Consider the following 19,045-nt stretch of genomic DNA (forward strand, 5'->3'; position numbering starts at 1 on the left):
AACGGCTTCAAGTTTGGACACTTTCGCCACTTGTTTGAAGTTTGCATGGCCAAATTTTTGATGCCAAAGTTTCAACATGTTGACTCGAGCACTCCTACAAGAGATATTTGATGTAGGAACTACTCCATAGCAATTGTCGGTAGTCCTATATCCCTCCAAGACTTGAATCCCTACTTCATAGATGATCACACACCCCTTCTTTGAAAATTAAACAAGAAAGTCCTCATCACATATCTGAGTGATGCTCAAAAGATTCGCCTTAAGCCCTTTGATATATAGAAAATCTTTCAATAGAGGTAGCCCCAATATCTCAATAGTCCCTTTGCCAAGAACTTGAGCATGTCTTCCATCCCCAAATGTCACATAGTTACCAACCTTCTCTTTGAGAGACTTAAATAGTGATTCATCTCCTGTCATATGATGAGAGTATCCACTATCAAGATACCATAAACAAGAATTGAATACTTTCAAAGAGGTGTGCACAAACAAGCAAGCATGAGATAAGCACTCTTGACCTTTAAAATGAAAATCATCTTCATTTTCTATTCTCTTACTAGATTGAATTCTTTTTTTAAGGTGATCAACCTTGTCACACAAAATTCTATTTCTTCTTTTATACTTCTCAATCAATGAATTTAACTCAAATAGACTATTGTGTAAGACATGGTTCTTGTGTTCAAAATACTTTAGCATATGAACAAAAATTCTAGCATGTTTCTTTGTTTATAATAACTCTAGGAGTTCATTGTTAGGACACTCTTTAAAAATACTCATAGAGTCATTATCACAAACATTTGTCACACAAAATTCTATTTCTTCTTTTATGCTTCTCAATCAATGAATTTAACTCACATAGACTATTGTGTAAGACATGGTTCTTGTGTTCAAAATACTTTAGCATATGAACAAATATTCTAGCATGTTTCTTTGTTTATAAAAACTATAGGAGTTCATTGTTAGGACAATCTTTAAAAATACTCATAGAGTCATTATCACAAACATTTGCACCATAATTTAATAGAGCCTTTTCAAGAGCTTCATCCATAGATACAAGGGGTCTAAGATCACACTTAGGATATAGAAATCCGTCAAAGTGTACCCGCTCTGATACCAATTGAAAGCTCACTTAGTGTGTAAAACACTAGTGAATGTTTAGACCCTCAATTACAAAATTACCAACACAAGCTTATACTCAAACAATATATGTGCAGAATGATAGATATAAGGTATACCGCAAACTACTCTAAGCCAAAATTTAATCATAACAAAATAGTAATTAAAAGCAAAGAGTAAGGGTTAGAGAGAAGCAAACGCAAGATAACACCGACACGTGTTATCGAAGAGGAAACTGAAGAACTCGGCGAAAAACCTCTCTATTGCCCTCCAAGAGGTAAAATGATCTACTAGAAAATCAGTTAGGATACATGAATAGCAATAGACCCTCTAAGCCTAATCTACCTGATGCTCCTAAGCCCTCCAAGCTTCTTGCTCTAACAGGGTTATGCCTAACCTTGTCTTCTCTAGCTTACCGGATCCCGCAATAAGCCCATTGCATCAACCAAAATGAATTGGTTCTCTCTTGAACTGCTTCCCAAACACCAAAAATCTTTTCATTGATATGAATATGGTGAGGTAAGGATTTGGCTAAAGATCCTCTCAAGGGTATGAAAATGAAAATGGTGAGAGTAGAGGAATTTGGAAAATCAAAGGTATAAGATTGTGAATGAATCAATCTTGTTGTTCTCTAGGGTTTATCTCTCAAAATTATCTCTAGAAGCTCTCTACATTTCATGGGTATAAGGGTATTTATAGTAGGTATGAGAAGGTATGTGAAAAGTCATTTTCTACAAAATAAGGTGCACTGGCAAGTCACTCGCGATTGGGACAAGTCACGAGTTCCAGTCGCTAGTTAACAAAATGGCCAGACTATACTTTTTGTCCTGTAGTGATCCAGCTATCTTGACTCTTCAACTTCCTGCATGCTCCACACGTATGACAAATTCTGGCAAGTCACCAGTCGCGAGTTGCCTCTTGATTGTACATACTTGATCAATTCTTCATGTTAGATTCTAAGGAATAGGAACTAATGTATTAGAACTTCATTTTGTAATGTTGGCAAACCATGATCAAAACGTTTTAGTCTTGTTTATACTTGCTCAAAGTATATGTTTTTTATGTAAAGTTGGAATCGAGTTGCTGCAAGATTTACTGTGTAAATCTGCCTGGCTTGATCGATCGAAAATTAGGCTCAATTGATCGAAGCTTGTGCAGATTATTTTTCTACAGAAATTTCCAACTCAGCCCAAGCCCGTTTGACGTGTAGGGTTTTATGTTTTGTCTTAAGTATAAAAGGGAAAGCCCTAGCCACGTTTTGAGGTTGCTCTTTATGCTGTGTGTGTGAATCTTCTGTGAGATCTAGAGGTGGTTGCCTTCACACATACTTAGGGTTTCCAAGGTTCAAGATTATGTTAAGAACTTGGTGATCAATTCAGTTGCAGATTCAAGAGCTTAAAGATATACAAGCGGGAGTGCTTGTGCTTGCTGGGAATTTAAGAAAGAAGTAGTCCGTAAACTCGGAGCTGTCACGTGGTCGTGGTAGTAAGTTTCCTACTCGAGGTAGCAAGAGGATGTTAGTGGTCTAAGTCGCTATTGTGTAAATTTCAATTCTTTCATAGTGAATTCGTTTTACCTTGAGGATAGCTAGGTTAAATCCTTCCCAGATTTTTTACCGGTTTGGTTTTCCTAAGTCATCATATCTTTGTGTTCTTTATTTTCCGCACTTTACATTGATATGATATTTGTGTTAACCTAGATCTGCATAATTTACCTAAGTTAATCACTTGGCTAAATAAGTAGGGCAATCTGGTTGTGTTTTAAGGGGTCTAAAAATGTACAAGTGGTATCAGAGCAGGTAGCTCTCTTGTTGTAGATCTTTTGATCTAAGAGGTGATCCTTGACCCCGGTTGTCATGGAACACAGACACTCTCTAGTTATTCCTCCACACTTTGATGGGAACAATTATGCTTATTGGAAAGTAAGGATGAAAGCATTCCTGGAATCCATTGATGAGAGAGTTTGGAACTCTGTTGAGTACGGATTTGAGAAGCCCACTACTCTTATGAGTGAGTGGCAAACTTCTCAGAAAGAAGCAGCCGCTTTTAATGGCAAAGTTATGAATGCTATCTTTAATGCTGTTTCCATGGAGTAATTTAAGAGAATTTCTAATGTCGAGATTGCTCATACTGCTTTGAATATCCTCCAGACTGTGCATGAAGGCACAAAGGATGTTAAAATCAATAAGTTGCAGCAATTGACTACTAGATTTGAAAGTATTAGGATGTCTAATGATGAATCTTTTGATGAATTCTATGCTAAGTTTAATGACATTGTTAATTCTACTTATAATTTGAGTGAAATCTATGATCAACCTAAAATTGTTAGGAAGATACTTAGATCTTTGACTGAAGATTTCAGACCCAAAGTGACTGCCATCACTGAAAGCAAGGATGTGGACTCCATCCCTGTTGATGAACTTGTAGGATCTTTTCAGTGCTATGAGTTGGACCTACCTAAGACTAGCAAATCCAAATCAATGGCTTTTAAGTCTGTTGATGATGTTGATATGAGTGGATTTGATGATGAGCTCTTTGTTATAGAGATCTTACCTTGCGAAGAACTTCAGAAACTTGCCAAGTTCTTGGCTTGTTTGATTGATTGATTTGGTCGTTTTAATCTGTTATCTATCTTGTTGAATGATCAATTGGTCAAATTTCTTGAAAATTGTACAAGTAGTTTTTCAAATTTTGGGGTTTTTGATATAAATTCTATGCTCAAGCCAATTTTGTGAATTTAAAGTTCAATTGAACTTATTCTCACTGCATTAGAGCATGCATCATTTGCTTTTACTGTTCATGCATCATATAGAATTATTATTTCTATATTTTTTTTTTGTGCTAACTTGCAGTCTGCCCTTAGGTTTTCTTATTTTCTCTTTCCTTGGTTCTTTTCTATTTGTCCTATTCCAACCTTAGATCATGGTTAGGAAGACTAAAGCCCATAGGACATCCACCACCACTTCTTCCCCCTCCTTTGATAGTCAGAGGTTTTTGAGTGAGAAAAACTATGAAGCTTATGAGAAGCTGAACCTGCGTAGAAACATTTGGGCTGAGAAAAAGGTTCTTTTAGATGAGCTTGATCCTGAGATTAGGCGTAACTTTGAGCGTCGGGGCTGGTTACCTCTGTTGGATGTTGGTCATCCTCCTCCGGCTACCTTAATAAGAGAGTTCTATTCGAACCTTTCTATCCACTCCTATGATTCCAACACTCTTGTGAGGAGTTGGATACGAGGTGATGAGTACACCATTACTCCTTCAATAGTGGCTACTACTCTTGGGGTGCCATTGGTCCAGCATCCTGTTTACCCTTATGATGAGTCTCCTCCCGTAAACGACATCATGTCTTACATCACTGGGTCTTCTATCCAGTAGGGTTCTAATTCTCGGATCACTACTGTTGAGCCCACTGAGATTCACTATCTCTTCTTTAGGATTGCTTGTCATTCCTTGTGGCCTATCTCTCATCTGCACACCATTCCTTTGGAGCGTTATGCGTTTTTGTTTGCCCTTGTTTCTGATGCTCCTATGAGCTTTCTTCATCTTTTTATTCGTTCCTTGATTGAGGTTCATAGGAGTAGTTCTGTTGCTCACGCTCTTTTCTTCCCCATTTTTATTCACCGGATTTTGTTACATCTAGGTTTAGATGAGTTTCCGGCGTCTGAGCTTGTTCACATTATCGCTCCAATAGGTGCCATTTTTCTCAGGCAGAGGGCTGCTCAGATGAGAGCAAGCTTTAAACGTCTTAGGGTTGAGCCTTCCAGTGTCGCACCTCCTCCTCCCTCTTCTGTAGGTGCTACTTTTGTTGAGGCATCTGTTGATGCTGCTACTGCTATTGCTGTTCCTCCACCTTCTACTTCGGATGATTCAGACATTTGACGTTATCATGACCGTTTAGGTGACTCATGGTCAAATTTTGGTGGACATGCTTGATGAGCTTCATGCTTTGCGAGCGAATTTGGAGCATTTGAGACGATTGCCTCCACCACCTCCTTTTGATGATGGATTCTGATTGCCCTTTGGCATTCCTTCACAAAAAGGGGGAGTACATTTGTAGATGAGTTTTTGTTGTTAGGGGGAGATTTTTGTATTTATGGAGCTTGTGGAGCTTTTAGATTGTATCTAGGTGCTTCATATTGTACTTACATTTTTGGCTCTTGATGTATTTTGTTTGGGTTGTCCATGATAGGGGGAGATACATTGATTATATATGTTTCTTGTTTCACATTGCATATTGATTTATATTTATGAGTTATTCATGATATATGTCTTTATTTTGTGTTATGTGAAATCAAGAAGTTATTTTGTTTTACTTGTATTTTCCACACATGCGTTTATGCGTTTGTTAAGTGTTTCAGGAAATATACAGGTTGATTCAATCGTGCTACTGTCTACACTTGCAACTGATAGATAGTAGTTAGGTTGAATTTGTTTTGTTGGACACTGTTTTTGTAATGGGCTGTTTTTTTGTACACTTTGAGCATTTTGTTAGTTTGTGTTTTGTCACGGATTGCCAAGGGGGAGTTTATTAGGTTCTAAGGAATTAGGAACTAATGTATTAGAAATTCATTTTGTAATGTTGGCAAACCATGATCAAAACGTTTTAGTCTTGTTTAAACTTGCTCAAAGTATATGCTTTTTATATAAAGTTGGAATCGAGTTGCTGCAGGATTTACTGTGTAAATCTGCTTGGCTCGATCGATCAAAAATTAGGCTCGATCAATCGAAGCTCATGCAGATTGTTTTTTTGCAGAATTTTCCAACTCAACCCAAGCCCGTTTGACGTGTAGGGTTTTATGTTTTGTCTTAAGTATAAAAGGGAAAACCCTAGCGTTGTTTTGAGGTTGCTCTTTATGTTGTGTGTGTGAATCTTCTATGAGATCTAGAGGTGGTTGCCTCACACATACTTAGGGTTTCCAAGGTTCAAGATTATGTCAACAACTTGGTGATCAATTCAGTTGCAGATTCAAGAGCTTAAAGATATACAAGCGGGAATGCTTGTGCTTGCTGGGAATTCAAGAAAGAAGTAGTCCATGGACTCGGAGCTATCACGTGGTCGTGGTAATAAGTTTCCTACTCGAGGTAGCAATAGGATGTTAGTGGTCTAAGTCGCTATTGTGTAAACTTCAATTCTTTCATAGTGAATTCGTTTTACCTTGAGGATAGCTAGGTTAAATCCTCCCTAGGTTTTTTACCGGTTTGGTTTTCCTGGGTCATCATATCTCTGTGTTCTTTATTTTCCGCACTTTACATTGATATGATATTTTGTTAACCTAGATCTGCATAATTTACCTAAGTTAATCACTTGGCTAAATAACTAGGTTAATCTGGTTGTGTTTTAAGGGGTCTAAAAACGTACACTTCATACTCTCTCACACACAAATCTTACATTATTCCCACCTGAATACAAGGTTTCTAAATACTGAATTACAAGCAAATTTGGTACGGAATAAAGCTAACACATAGTTGAATAAATTCAAATTTACAATTTTTTCTCCTGAAACTTAAATATAAATGGTAATGAATAGGTGTGTAACACAAAGGTGTAAGAGTAGCGTATTTAAATCTAGAATCCCCCCTAAATGATGTGTAATAGTAATACCCACTTTAATAAAAATTCTTTGTAAAGTTTTTTGGAAAAAAAATATTGATTGAGTATTTAAAGGAGCTAATAGTGAATATTTAACTACATATTATTTAAGAATTTATTATAAAGGTGGAATTTATAATGTGTATTTAAGGACAATTTAGAGTGTTTAAAAGAGCTTGTGGTGGATATTTATTACAATGGTGGAATTTATTATTGACACATGGCAAATAAAATTGATATGTACCAATAATTGTCTGCTACGTGGCATTATCTTTCTAATGTTATATGTGTTATTGTGGGAAAAATGCCCATACACCCCCTAAACTTTCAACTATTGGCCAAGACACCCATAGAACTTTTTTATTAGCCATTTTACTCCATAAACTATATACATATGCCAAATCAATACCTCTGTTAGTTTGGTGTTAGAAAACTAACAAAATAAATGCATGTGAGATTTAAAAATTAGCAAACTCAATTTGAGTGATGGAAAGAAGAGAAAGCTAAGTCTGAGCACCAGAGAGTGGAGAGAGACGATAGAACCAGAGCCACCATGACTGGTAACCCCATCATATCGCCGCCAGTGTCTCGATGATAGTTTGTGCTTCCACCACCGTTTGACAGCCACCACCTGATATGTTTTTTTTTTTCTTCTTCTTCTCTTTTTTTACTGGCATTGTTATATAAATCCACATAGAACCCTCAGTTGTTTTTTTTTTTTTTTTTACCATGTGTGAATTTTTATTGGAATTTCTTGGTTTGGTTTAATTTTTTAGGGTTAGGTTTCTGTGAGCTTGTTTGTTTCATAGAAGTTAATAGAATTTACAAATGAAACAAAAGCGATGATAGTATATGGACGGTGAGATGACAGAAAGACGCTCTACGGTGGCTCTAGTTCTACCGTCTCTCTCTCTCTCTCTCGGTTAGACCTCTGGTCTCTCATCTCTCTTCTTTCTATCATGTGTGGTTTAGTTAATTTTTAAGGACAAATGCATCTCACATGATTTTATTATGTTTTTTTTTTTTTTTTTTTTTTTTTTTTTTTTTTTTAACACCAAACTAATAGAGGTATGGATTTGGTAAATGTGAATAGTTTATGGAGTAAATTGGCCAATAAAAAGTTTGGGGGTGTTTTGGCTAGTGGTTGAAAGTTCAAGGGGTGTATGGGCATTTTCAAAAGGACACGTGTCACCTTTGTGTGCATCCTTCAGTTTGATGATCCAACTTTTATAATATACTAGCCGCAGCTCACACGATACGTGGGAATATATAAATATTATGTAATGGGGAGTAATATATAAAAAGTAACAATTATTTTAAGTATTATCTATTTAAAAAAAAAAATCTGCAAGTATTTTTATTATCTTTTAATTATCTCTACAAATATATCATACTATTATTTTTTGTATGTTTGATTAATATTTTTTTAAGGTGAATCATATTCTTTCAACTTCTATTATTGTGTGTTATATTTGCCTAATATAAAACTAAACTTTATAAGTTTCAAATTTATTATTCAAATTTCTCATCGTCTAAGGAATTAAGAGATTATTATAATAATAAAAAATTCATTACAAAATTACAATGTTATCTTAACCAAAATTAAATTGAAACCAAAGGAATAAAAGACATACTTTATAATAATTTATTACTCAAACAATTGGTAGGCATATTCAAATTCATAGCCATATACAAATTGTGTTTTGATATAAACTCACATTTCTATTTCCCAAAAAAACTAAGTATTAACTCAAACCAAAATTCAATCAAAGATATAAAAGGGAGAGAGAAGAGTTTGTGATGGGAAATTAAAAAAAAAAAAACTACCAAAGCACATATTTTTTCAGATTAATAAGAAAGAAAAAAAATCCACCCAAAAGAGAGAGAGAGAGAGAGAGAGAGAGAGTAATCACAGTTTTTTTGTATGAAAGATATGGATTGAATAAGATAAATGATATCGAATTTATATAAAATAAAATGGGGAGAGGAATATTCAAACTATAAGAAAGAGAAAATGATGAAGGAAGTGTAATGGTAAAATAGGGAGTAGTGGGGAGGGGAAATTATTGTGTACTCCCGGAGTATCATAAATGCGTGCTCCCTCCTCTCACATAAATGATGGGTCCCACTAATTAAATTCATGGTGGGACCCACCATTCATATGAGAGGGGGGAGTATGTATTTATGGTACTCCGGGAGTACCTAATAATTTTCCAGTGAGGAGATAAAAAGGTAAAGATGGAAGGGAAAGGTTAGAGGAAATGTAATAGTAAATGTGGACTAATAGAGTTTTTTTTTTTTTTTTTTTTTTTTTTTTTAATTTTTTAATTTTTTTATAGAATAGGGAGAATAAAAGTTTAAAAAGAGGTAGAAAATAAGTGGATGATATGGCCGCTAATATGGCTTAACAGGAGCGTAGCAACAATAAATATTACGCTTTAGCTTTTAGATATATGTAGATGTAGATTATAGATTCCCTAAACCAGTGCCCTTAGGGTATTCATTAACTTCTTTCTTTTTTCTATTAAATGAAGTTGTGATTCCATCTTTCTCAACAAAAAAAAAAAAAAAAGTTGTGATTCCATGATTGTTGATTAAAATTACCAATGGATTACTTCTTGGTTATAATTGTGGGTAGGATTTCTCATAATGATTCCTTCATCAACGTGGAAATCCAAGAACCCAACAACAAATGGGTTTGGATGTTCAAATTCTTTGATTAGCCATTGTAGCTATTAGGATCAATGCTTTGAATGGTGAATTGAAATGTTTTATGCTATGGATTTAATGCTTTGAATTTTGATTGCATATATATATATATATATACACACCTTGATTTATGAAATTCCATTTTAGTTTCATGTTCATATCACATATTTGTTTGAGATATGTGACAATTATCTATGCTTGTTTGGCTAATTTGAATATATCTTTTTAATGCGTCTAAATCTATTATGTCATATGCTTGATGTGATTATCATTGATTATGTCTTCTGCTTGATGTTATTATCCTATGACTACGGGATATGATAGGTGTGATTATTCTTTGATTATATCATAGGATTGATGTGGTTATTCTTCGGATTAGGTCATAAGCTTAATGTGGTTATCCTTTGATTATGCCATATGTTTAATTGATGTCATGGTAATTATCTCATTGATTGGCTAAATATGCATATACACACAGATGCACATAGACGGTGATATATAGATACATGAACAATTATGTGCAAGCATGATTTTATTCAAATTAAAGCCTTTTTTTTTTTTTCTCCCAAAAAGTCCAATTTAAAAATTTTCCTAAATCTTTTTAATAAAAGGCCAACATCTTTTTCAAAACCCCTTTAATGAAAGGCTCATCTTTGTTTTCCCAAAATACAAAAATTAAAATAAAATTCAGTTGGTGTGTTTGTTTGTTTGTGGCCTGTGGTTAGGATTCCAAGTGGGCCTAGGCCCGTTTGTTTACCTAGAATCCAAGGACCCACCTAAGGGAGGAAGTATACCTTGTTTCGAGTGTATGCTTCCTTCCCCTCACAGTTAGTGTGTCCCATCAATTGTGGGTCTCACTAGCTTTGAGTGGAGAGAAACATACACCCAAAACTTGGTGTATTTTCTCCACCCAAGGAGCATCATTTGGTAACTTAATTTATATAAGTCCTTAATCCAATCCAATGGATTAATTGGCTCAAAATTTACCTAAGTTGTTTGTAATGTTTTTATTGTTAATATACTATTTCCTGGGTTTACATGTTAATTAGGGTAGAGTACTTGAGCCTCTCCTTGAAGATTGGAAGTAGCATTAGATAGAGATTTCGTGGCCTAGAGGCAACCATCTCGCGACCCAGACTGCCTACGAAATCCATGTGGCTGGGTTTTGGCTGAGAGTGCAATCATACACCTCACAACCATCTTGCGACCTTAGCGGATGACCAAGTCGCAAGTTGCGTGATCTCTGTACTCTACACTGAAACTATCCACTGTCAATCTACTAGCACACAACCTTAGGGGATGACCAAGTCGTGAGTTGCGTGATCTCTGTACTCTACACTGAAACTATCCACTGTCAATCTACCAGCACACACACACACACAGCTGTGAGGCGTGGTAAGGGGCTTCAAATAAGGTTTGAACAAACCCTAAAAATGAGAAAAGAGGGAGAAATTGAAGCAAGCCTATGTATGAAAAGAGAGAGCTTTTTCCTTAAGAAAAACCAAGTTCCCACCTTTCTTTTCCATCTCTTTCATTGCATTGATAGAGATTTTGTAAAAACCTTCCTCATTCACAAACATAGACCTTGTGAGTGAGAGAATGGCATTGGAAATATGAGAAGTCATATCCAAATCTTAATCCTTTGGTGGTTGTCTGTTGGCGGCTCAACGGTGGTGACTCTAGGAAGCTAGGTGAAGAAAAGACTTAGGGAGTTTGTTGCTAGCTAAAACTTGGAGGGCTAAAGTACACATGGAGATATAGGCTTAGAGGGTTTATAGTCATCCATGTACTGCAACTATTCATTTTAGTGGAGTTTTTTGATGGGTGGTCGAGGGAGAGGTTTTTGTGCCCAAGGCTCGGGTTTTCCTCTTCCATAACACTTTGTGGTGTTATATGTGGTTTGCTTCCTTTCCTCTATATTTCCTTTACCTTACTATACTACTATGTTTGTGTAGTGTAGTTAGTTTGGAAATTTGCTAAGTCATTTACAATTGGACTATGTTGATTAGTTTAGTGTTAAAATCAACTTAGCTGTAAAACTTTGTGTTAAGGGCTCTATATACTTGCTAGGGATAATATAGCATATTTCAAATACGTTATAGTCTTCACAGATTAAATTCCTAATTTCATCACCAACTATGAACTAGGGTTCATGAGTTTACAAAAAAATTGTAATTTAGACATTTTGTATGCGAATCTTGTTCCCATACCTAGATCACATACAAAGCATATCATGGATTGCAATATAATGTAAAAATATTCATGTAAAAATAACCCTGGAAAATAAAACAACTTTTGTTATTTATAAAATAATGTCATACAATTGGATTTTAGGACACTTGTCCTAACATAAAATATAAATGTTATTTTTTTTCAATAACAATTAAATTCAATACATTGATGTGTTTAATTTTAACTGGAGAATGTAATATATTGCATTTAAGTTACCTTAAGTTTTATCCTAAGAATTAGTGATTTTTATTAAACTGTGGTAACCTTTTTTATTTTTATTTTTTGAGAAGATACTTGAGTAAAATATTGATTATAGTCTGCATGCTCATCTTATTGTACAATGCAATCCAATTATTACAATCAATGTAATTATTTAATTATTTCACTAAAACAACTTATGATTATCTTATTGGACACAAAAGATATAATTATTGCAATAGGTATAAATCCAAAACAAGTAAGGTAAAAAAGGAAAAAGAAAAAGAAAAAGAAAGAAAGAAAAAAGTGTAGTTATCAGTCAATTCACATTACCACATATGTAGATTCACTCTAAAAGTTCTCATAAACCAGCTTGGTCTCCTTGAGATGACAACATGTCCAATAACCAGTCCAATTACCAATCCACAGGTATATCCTATCACTACGACTTTCCAATTAAAACCTTCTCCAAATGATGACTCATGGCTCGGTTGAGAAGTTGGTGTCTCATTATTTTCACATTCCTTTGACAATTGAAAGCCACACAATCCTAAGTTTCCCTCAAAAGAGGAACTTTGAAATGTCAAAAACTGTCCACCTTGTGGAATGGGACCAATAAGTTGGTTTTGAGACAAGTTTAAATATTCAAGAAATGTCAGACTTGTTAGCTGTTGAGGGATTTTACCTGAGAGTCCATTTTGAGACAAATCCAACGATTCAAGCAAAATTAGGTTCCCCAATGATGACGGAATGTGGCTCACAAAGCTATTGTTGGATAAATTGAGTACAATTAGCCCCTTTAGATTCCCCACACTATATGGAATTTCTCCATAAAACCTGTTGTTGGAGAGATCAATAGCTATGAAGGCAGTCAAGATCTTTACCAATTCCATTTCTCTTCCCTTAGCCACTAAAGTCAATGAGTCTTTGTAATAAATGGACTTAGTTCCCATATATACAAATTGCGACTTGTTTTTGCCAGGGTCCATTAACATTGCATTCCAAGTTCTGAAGTATTCTGTTGGTAACTTGCCAGAGAAATTGTTTTGAGAAAGGCATATGACACGCAACTTGGAAAAGCCAAACTTGGTATGAGGATCCCATATAGGACCATAAAATCCATTTTCTCGCAAGACAAGAATTTGTAACTCTGGCAAAGACTCCAACCAGAAAGGGAATGTATCGTTCAATTTGTTTTTTGCAATATTCAGAACTTCTAGCATTCTACATCGAACTAATGATCGTGGAATCTTCCCTTGTATTTGGTTGTTGCTCAAGTCTAATGTCCTCAAACTACATCCATTCACAAATGTTTCAGGAATGTTTCCTTGAAAGTTGTTGTTTCTCATAGCTAATACTGAAAGAGAACGGCTAAAGTTACCTACACATTGTGGAATGTGACCTATGAACTGGTTGTTAGACAGATCAAGGACTTGCAAATGATTCAACTTACAAATCATTGGAGAAATATTTCCAGTCATCTTATTTTTTGAGGCAAAAAGGTAAACGGTAGACAATGGGGGAATAAAAAATGACTCTTGCAATATATTGGATCTCAAGTCTAAAAGTAACAATTTTTTCCAAGGAAGAACTATTGGTGGTTGCTCAAAACTGCTTAGAAGGTTAAAAGACAGATTCAGGTATTGCAATGTGTCTTTTCCAACATTCCAGAACCATTTGGGTATTTTACCTCTAATGTTATTGTAGGAAAGGTCCAAATATTGCAATTCATTTTGGGCTTGTAGGAAATGAGGAAATTCATGCAAATTGCAAGAAGACAAGTGCAAATTTGAAAACTTGGGGAGGGTTGAATTAATATTTCTTGTTGAAACAAATAAATTGTTACCTGAAAGATCGAGAACTTGAAGCTCTTTAAGCTCAAAGAAAATGTTGAACTCCATCTTGCCCTTTAAGTTGTTCGAAGAAAGATATAGAATTTGTAGCTTTGTGAAATTGGTAATTGACCTTGGAATCGGTCCATTCAATTTGTTTCCACTCAATCTCAGGACTTTTAATGGTGATGAAGAGATATTTTGGAATTTGAGAGGGCCAGAAAGTTGATTTTGATCTAGAGAAAGTTCAAACAATGAAGGCATTGTATACAAAACCAAGGGGATGGCCCCTGTGAGTGAGTTATATGACAAGCCAAGAAAAGATAAATTAGAAAGTCTAGTTATTGCAGATGGGATTGATCCTTCCAACTTATTTCCTTTAAAATTTATAGCATGGAGTTGAGTAATATTTGTTAGTGAAATTGGAAATCCGGCTTCAAAATTGTTAAATTTAATGTCTAACACCTCTAGTTGTGTAAGATTTCCTAGGAATGATGGAATTTTCCCATGAAAAAGGTTCCTGCCAAGTTTCAGAGAAATGAGTTTTGCAAAGTTTGCCAATGTAAACGGGAGTGGACCATGAAAACTGTTAGATTGGAGTGAAAGATAAGTAAGTTGTGATAGGTTCCCAATAGAAGGTGGAATTGCCCCTGAAAAATTATTTAAATCAAGATCTAAATATTTCAAAGACTTGAGATTGCCGATTGAATTGGGAAGTTTTCTCGAAAATTTTGCCTGAGAAAGATCTAAAACACTCAACCACTTAAGGTTGCCAATTGAATTGGGCAGTTCTCCAGAAAAATTTGTGAAGGAAAGATGCAATTGCTTTAGGGAACTACCATGTTGAAATTTGGGAAGGAAACCAGAGAGCATGAAGTTATATGACACATCAATGACTTCAATCTTGGGCAACAAGAATATATTTGAGGGAAATTCGCCTAACAAAAAGCAATCAAGGAGAGAAAGAGATGTCAAGGAAGACAAGTTTGTGAGGGAATGAGGTAGTGGCGATAAAAATTCCACTTTATCCAGATGAAGTTCTCTTAGATTTGTAATGTTCTGGACAAATTCTTGAAGATCAATCACTCTGAAATTCAAATAAAAATAACCAAGAAAATTATAATTGAAAGAGAGATCAAGTGAAACCAAATTGGATAGCCATGAAATTTCGGACGGGATTTGGCCGGATAAGAAGGAATGAGAGAGGTTAAGGTGTGTTAACCTTACAAGCTGGCCAAATTCAGATGGGATTGTGGAGGAGGAGAAGTTGTTGACAGCAAGGTTGAGTTTCTGAAGGTGAGGCAAGCTGAACAGGCTACTGTTAGACTTTAGAGACCCACAAAGCCAACTGTTGCTCAGGTCTAAGCCAATCACCTGACCATTTTCTGCATCGCAAGTGACCCCATCCCAGCTACAACAATCGGTATCTGACTTCCAAAACTTCATCTTCGGATATGAAATACTGTAGTAATTTATGTAATCAGAGTGATCAAAGTAACGAACGTGATCAAATGAAATTCTCTTTTCAATAAATTCTTGCCTTAGTTGCAGCAAAGCAGAGCTTTGGTCAGGGAGGCAAGCATGCTGAGAGGAAGTATTAGAAGTAATTTGAGAATGAGAAATGAAAAACAAACAAGAGGCAAGCAATAACGGGAGGAATTGATTCATATTTCAAATGCTGAATATCTTATTAGCAGATGAAGAACTATCGATATGAGAGGATGTTTATAATCACAAAGAAGTAATGCAGATAGTGGGAGTCACCCTTTTTTTTTATGTGGCCTTAATCGAATTGGATTTTCAAGGGCTATGATTGAATCTTAAGAGCCGTCAGTATTGACTGGAATTTCTTTCCATACATGGTTGTGAACGTGCGATTCCATTAACAGATTTTGGGACCCTCAATGGATATTATAGATGCTGTCGGTTTCTTGAATTTAAAGGACTTGATATAAATAATTATTAAAAAAAAAAATTGAAGAAGAAAGGGCTGATATAGCAATTGCATAAACCGTTCAAGTTTTGTTTTACTATTAATTTTTATAAGTCGCAAAACCAAGCAATGCAAAAGAATAAATAAATGTTTGTAATGTGGAATAATGTATAATTGACTATCTGAATTTATTGAAGATAATTTGTTCTCCTTAAAAATTGAACTATTTCTAAATGTATTTTTCATCTCTTTATCTCTACAAATATATCATTATATTATTTTGGTGTTTTTTTCTTCTAGAAACTCGGGTGTGTATGATTGATATTATTCTTTTTAGAATTGATCTATATTCTTTAAACATTTCTTATAGTGTGCTATGTTTTCCTTTCTTTTCTTCTTTCTGGGTACAACTAAACTTTTTTAATTTTCAAATTCTTGGTTCAAATTTGTTATTCTCTTAAGGAAATTATCATGATAATCAAATTTCATCGATTGATATTACCCAAACCAAAACTATATAAGAATTAACTCAAACCAAAATTATAAGAGCGGAAGAGTATATGTGATGGGGAACTCAAAAAACATACCCAAGGTAGAGATAAAAAAAAATACAAAAAATTATCAATATCTAAAGTAAAGTTTCAAGAAAGAATAAATAAGAGAGAAAGAGGGAGGGAGAGAGTATTTGAGAGAAATAGGAAATTTATAAAAAAAAAAAAAAATGAGTAGAAGAATACTCCAAAGAATATATATATAGTTGTAAATACCAAATTATCCAGGTCATGCTATGTAATAGAATAACATTATATTATTATACACTATATAATGCCATAGGATAGCATCTATCAATCAAAGAAAAAGAAAAGAAAAGATAACAAATTAAAATACAACTAAATCACATCAACCCAAAATAGAGCTCAACACAAAAGCTTATCAAGCTAAAGTAGAAATGCAATAAAGAATTAAAAATCTGCAAATAAAAAAGAAGAGAGAGAGAGAGAGAGAGAGATTATTCACTTTTTTGTGTGATCAAAATATGGATTGAATGAAAGAAAGAATAACAAAATTTTATAGTAAATAAAATAAGGAGAAGAGGGGTCAAAATAAAAGTAATGCGAAAAGATGAAGAGATTGTAACATTAAGGTATAGAGTAGTTCACATAAGAAAAAAAAAAGGTATATAAGAATTAACTCAAACCAAAATTATAAGAGCGGAAGAGTATATGTGATGGGGAACTCAAAAAACATACCCAAGGTAGAGATAAAAAAAACTACAAAAAATTATCAATATCTAAAGTAAAGTTTCAAGAAAGAATAAATAAGAGAGAAAGAGGGACGGAGAGAGAATAATTAGTTTTTTGGGAAAGAATGTGAGAGAAATAGGAAATGTATATAAAAGAAATTGAGTAGAAGAATACTCCAAAGAATATGTATAGTTGTAAATACCAAATTATCCAAGTCATGCTATGTAATAGAATAATATTATATTATTATACACTATATAATGTCATAGGATAACATCTATCAATCAAAGAAAAAGAAAAGAAAAGATAACAAATTAAAATAAAACTAAATCACAGAAACCCAAAATAGAGCTCAACACAAAAACTTATCAACCTAAAGTAGAGATGCAATAAAAGAATTAAAAATCCACAAATAAGAGAGAGAGAGAGAGAGAGAGAGAGAGAGAGAGAGAGAGAGAGTATTCACTTTTTTGTGTGATCAAAATATGGATTGAATAAAACAAAGAATAACAAAATTTTATAGTAAATAAAATAAGGAGAAGAGGGGTCAAAATAAAAGTAGTGCGAAAAGATGAAGGAATTGTAACATTAAGGTATAGAGTAGTTCACATAAGAAAAAAAAAAAAAGGTATAGAGTAGTGGGGAGATGAAAAGGTAAAAGTGAGGGAAAAATGTTGAAGGAAGTGTAATTGTAATGTGATAAATTAATAAAGAGAAAAAAAATTAAAAAATGAGAGAGAAAGTGTTGAAAATATATGGATGATGTAACTGCTAATGTGGCTTAATAAAAATGTAGTAACAAGAAAATTTACACTTCAACTTATATATATATACATTTGGTAAACATACTAACTTAGATGTCAGCTTAGTGTTATGGCAAGTGCCATCCACCAAAAGCAATTGGTCGTGAGATTGAGCACAGAAATCAATCTCTTCCATAAATTGGAAGTATTTAAGATGGTATTCTTAGGGTTATAACTTATTATACGTGATATATGAAGATGCATTTCAAAATCATATAATACAATGATCTTTATGATTTTTAGTTTCGAAAAATCCCGCCTCTGATTGTATTTTAAAGCAACATGTAGATTTAGGAAATTATTCGTTTTATATCCTAGCAAGCTACTACGTGCACCATGAATATTACTTAAATAATTATAAGCTATACCTATACCAAGTACCAACATTCTCACTCCAGCAAAAACAAACAGCAAATAATAATAATAATTTTTTTTTCAAAAAAAAGAAAAGAAAAGAAAAAATTAGTGGAAAGTTTCGTCTTACTTATCTTTCCTCAGTCTCATCATTTCGTCAAAAAAGAATAAATAGTGAATTGATAATATTGGAAGTATCGTGAAGTGAACAACACTACACAAAAGTAAAACTTTTTCCTTGAGTCAATTAATGCATCTCCCATCAACAATTTGCAGTGCCTTGATTTTGACACAGAATATATTGACTTTAAAGTCTAACTAGCTTGTCTGCAAGTCCTGTTGACAAAAGTCTTTGTGAATGTAATGAAACCCCTGCTCAATTTTCTTCCCCTGTCAATTTTCATCCTCCCTCTCGGCCTTATATCCATACATACCTCCAATGACAAACTCCTTTCTCTTTAGGAGATTCTTCAGTTGTCTTAATTGGTGGGGTTTTGTAGGTATCATGACTGGGCTGAAATTTATTAAGCGTAGGAGACGGGAAATTAAGTCATGGATACTTAAATTGGTAGTCAATTTCCTAATTCTTGATACTGGGCCCTCATATTTACCAAATCCATCATGAGAAGCTGAGAGGGAAAATATTGGGTCCTCATATTTACCTAATCAGAATAATGTTTTATAAATTTGCAGCAATGTTTTAGTTCCAACATTCCAATAGTAGAAATGATAAGGGCCTATTTGGTTGGAGGATTTTTGTTTTTATTTTCAAAATAGTATGAAAACAATTGAAATTAAAACTAGCTTTAAGATAATAAATTTTACATTATACAGTTTGGCTCTCACTTTTAAAAATAATTTTCAAATTAATAAAATTAAAAAATTAAAAAAATTATTTGGGAGACCATTTCTATTTTTGAGATTTAAAAAAAAAAAATCAAAAAGTATAGAATTTGTAGATGACCTTTTTTTTTAATGATAAGATAATAGAGTTTATGTACCTTTTTTTTTTTAATAATGAAATTTGAAGTGAAACTA

The 19,045-nt window shown here is 33.9% G+C and overlaps 1 protein-coding gene across 1 annotated transcript; it reads right to left on the reverse strand.

Annotated features, from left to right (window-relative positions):
- Positions 1 to 12,029: 12,029 nt before the first annotated feature.
- LOC126700114 (receptor-like protein 33) lies at positions 12,030 to 15,431 on the reverse strand. Its single transcript, XM_050398130.1, has one exon. It carries the CDS (start codon positions 15,339 to 15,341, stop codon positions 12,171 to 12,173), a length of 3,171 nt encoding a protein of 1,056 aa, XP_050254087.1. The 5' UTR covers positions 15,342 to 15,431; the 3' UTR covers positions 12,030 to 12,170.
- Positions 15,432 to 19,045: the final 3,614 nt, after the last annotated feature.

This window comes from Quercus robur, chromosome 9 (assembly GCF_932294415.1).
Source record: "Quercus robur chromosome 9, dhQueRobu3.1, whole genome shotgun sequence".
Classification (NCBI taxonomy): Eukaryota; Viridiplantae; Streptophyta; class Magnoliopsida; order Fagales; family Fagaceae; genus Quercus; species Quercus robur.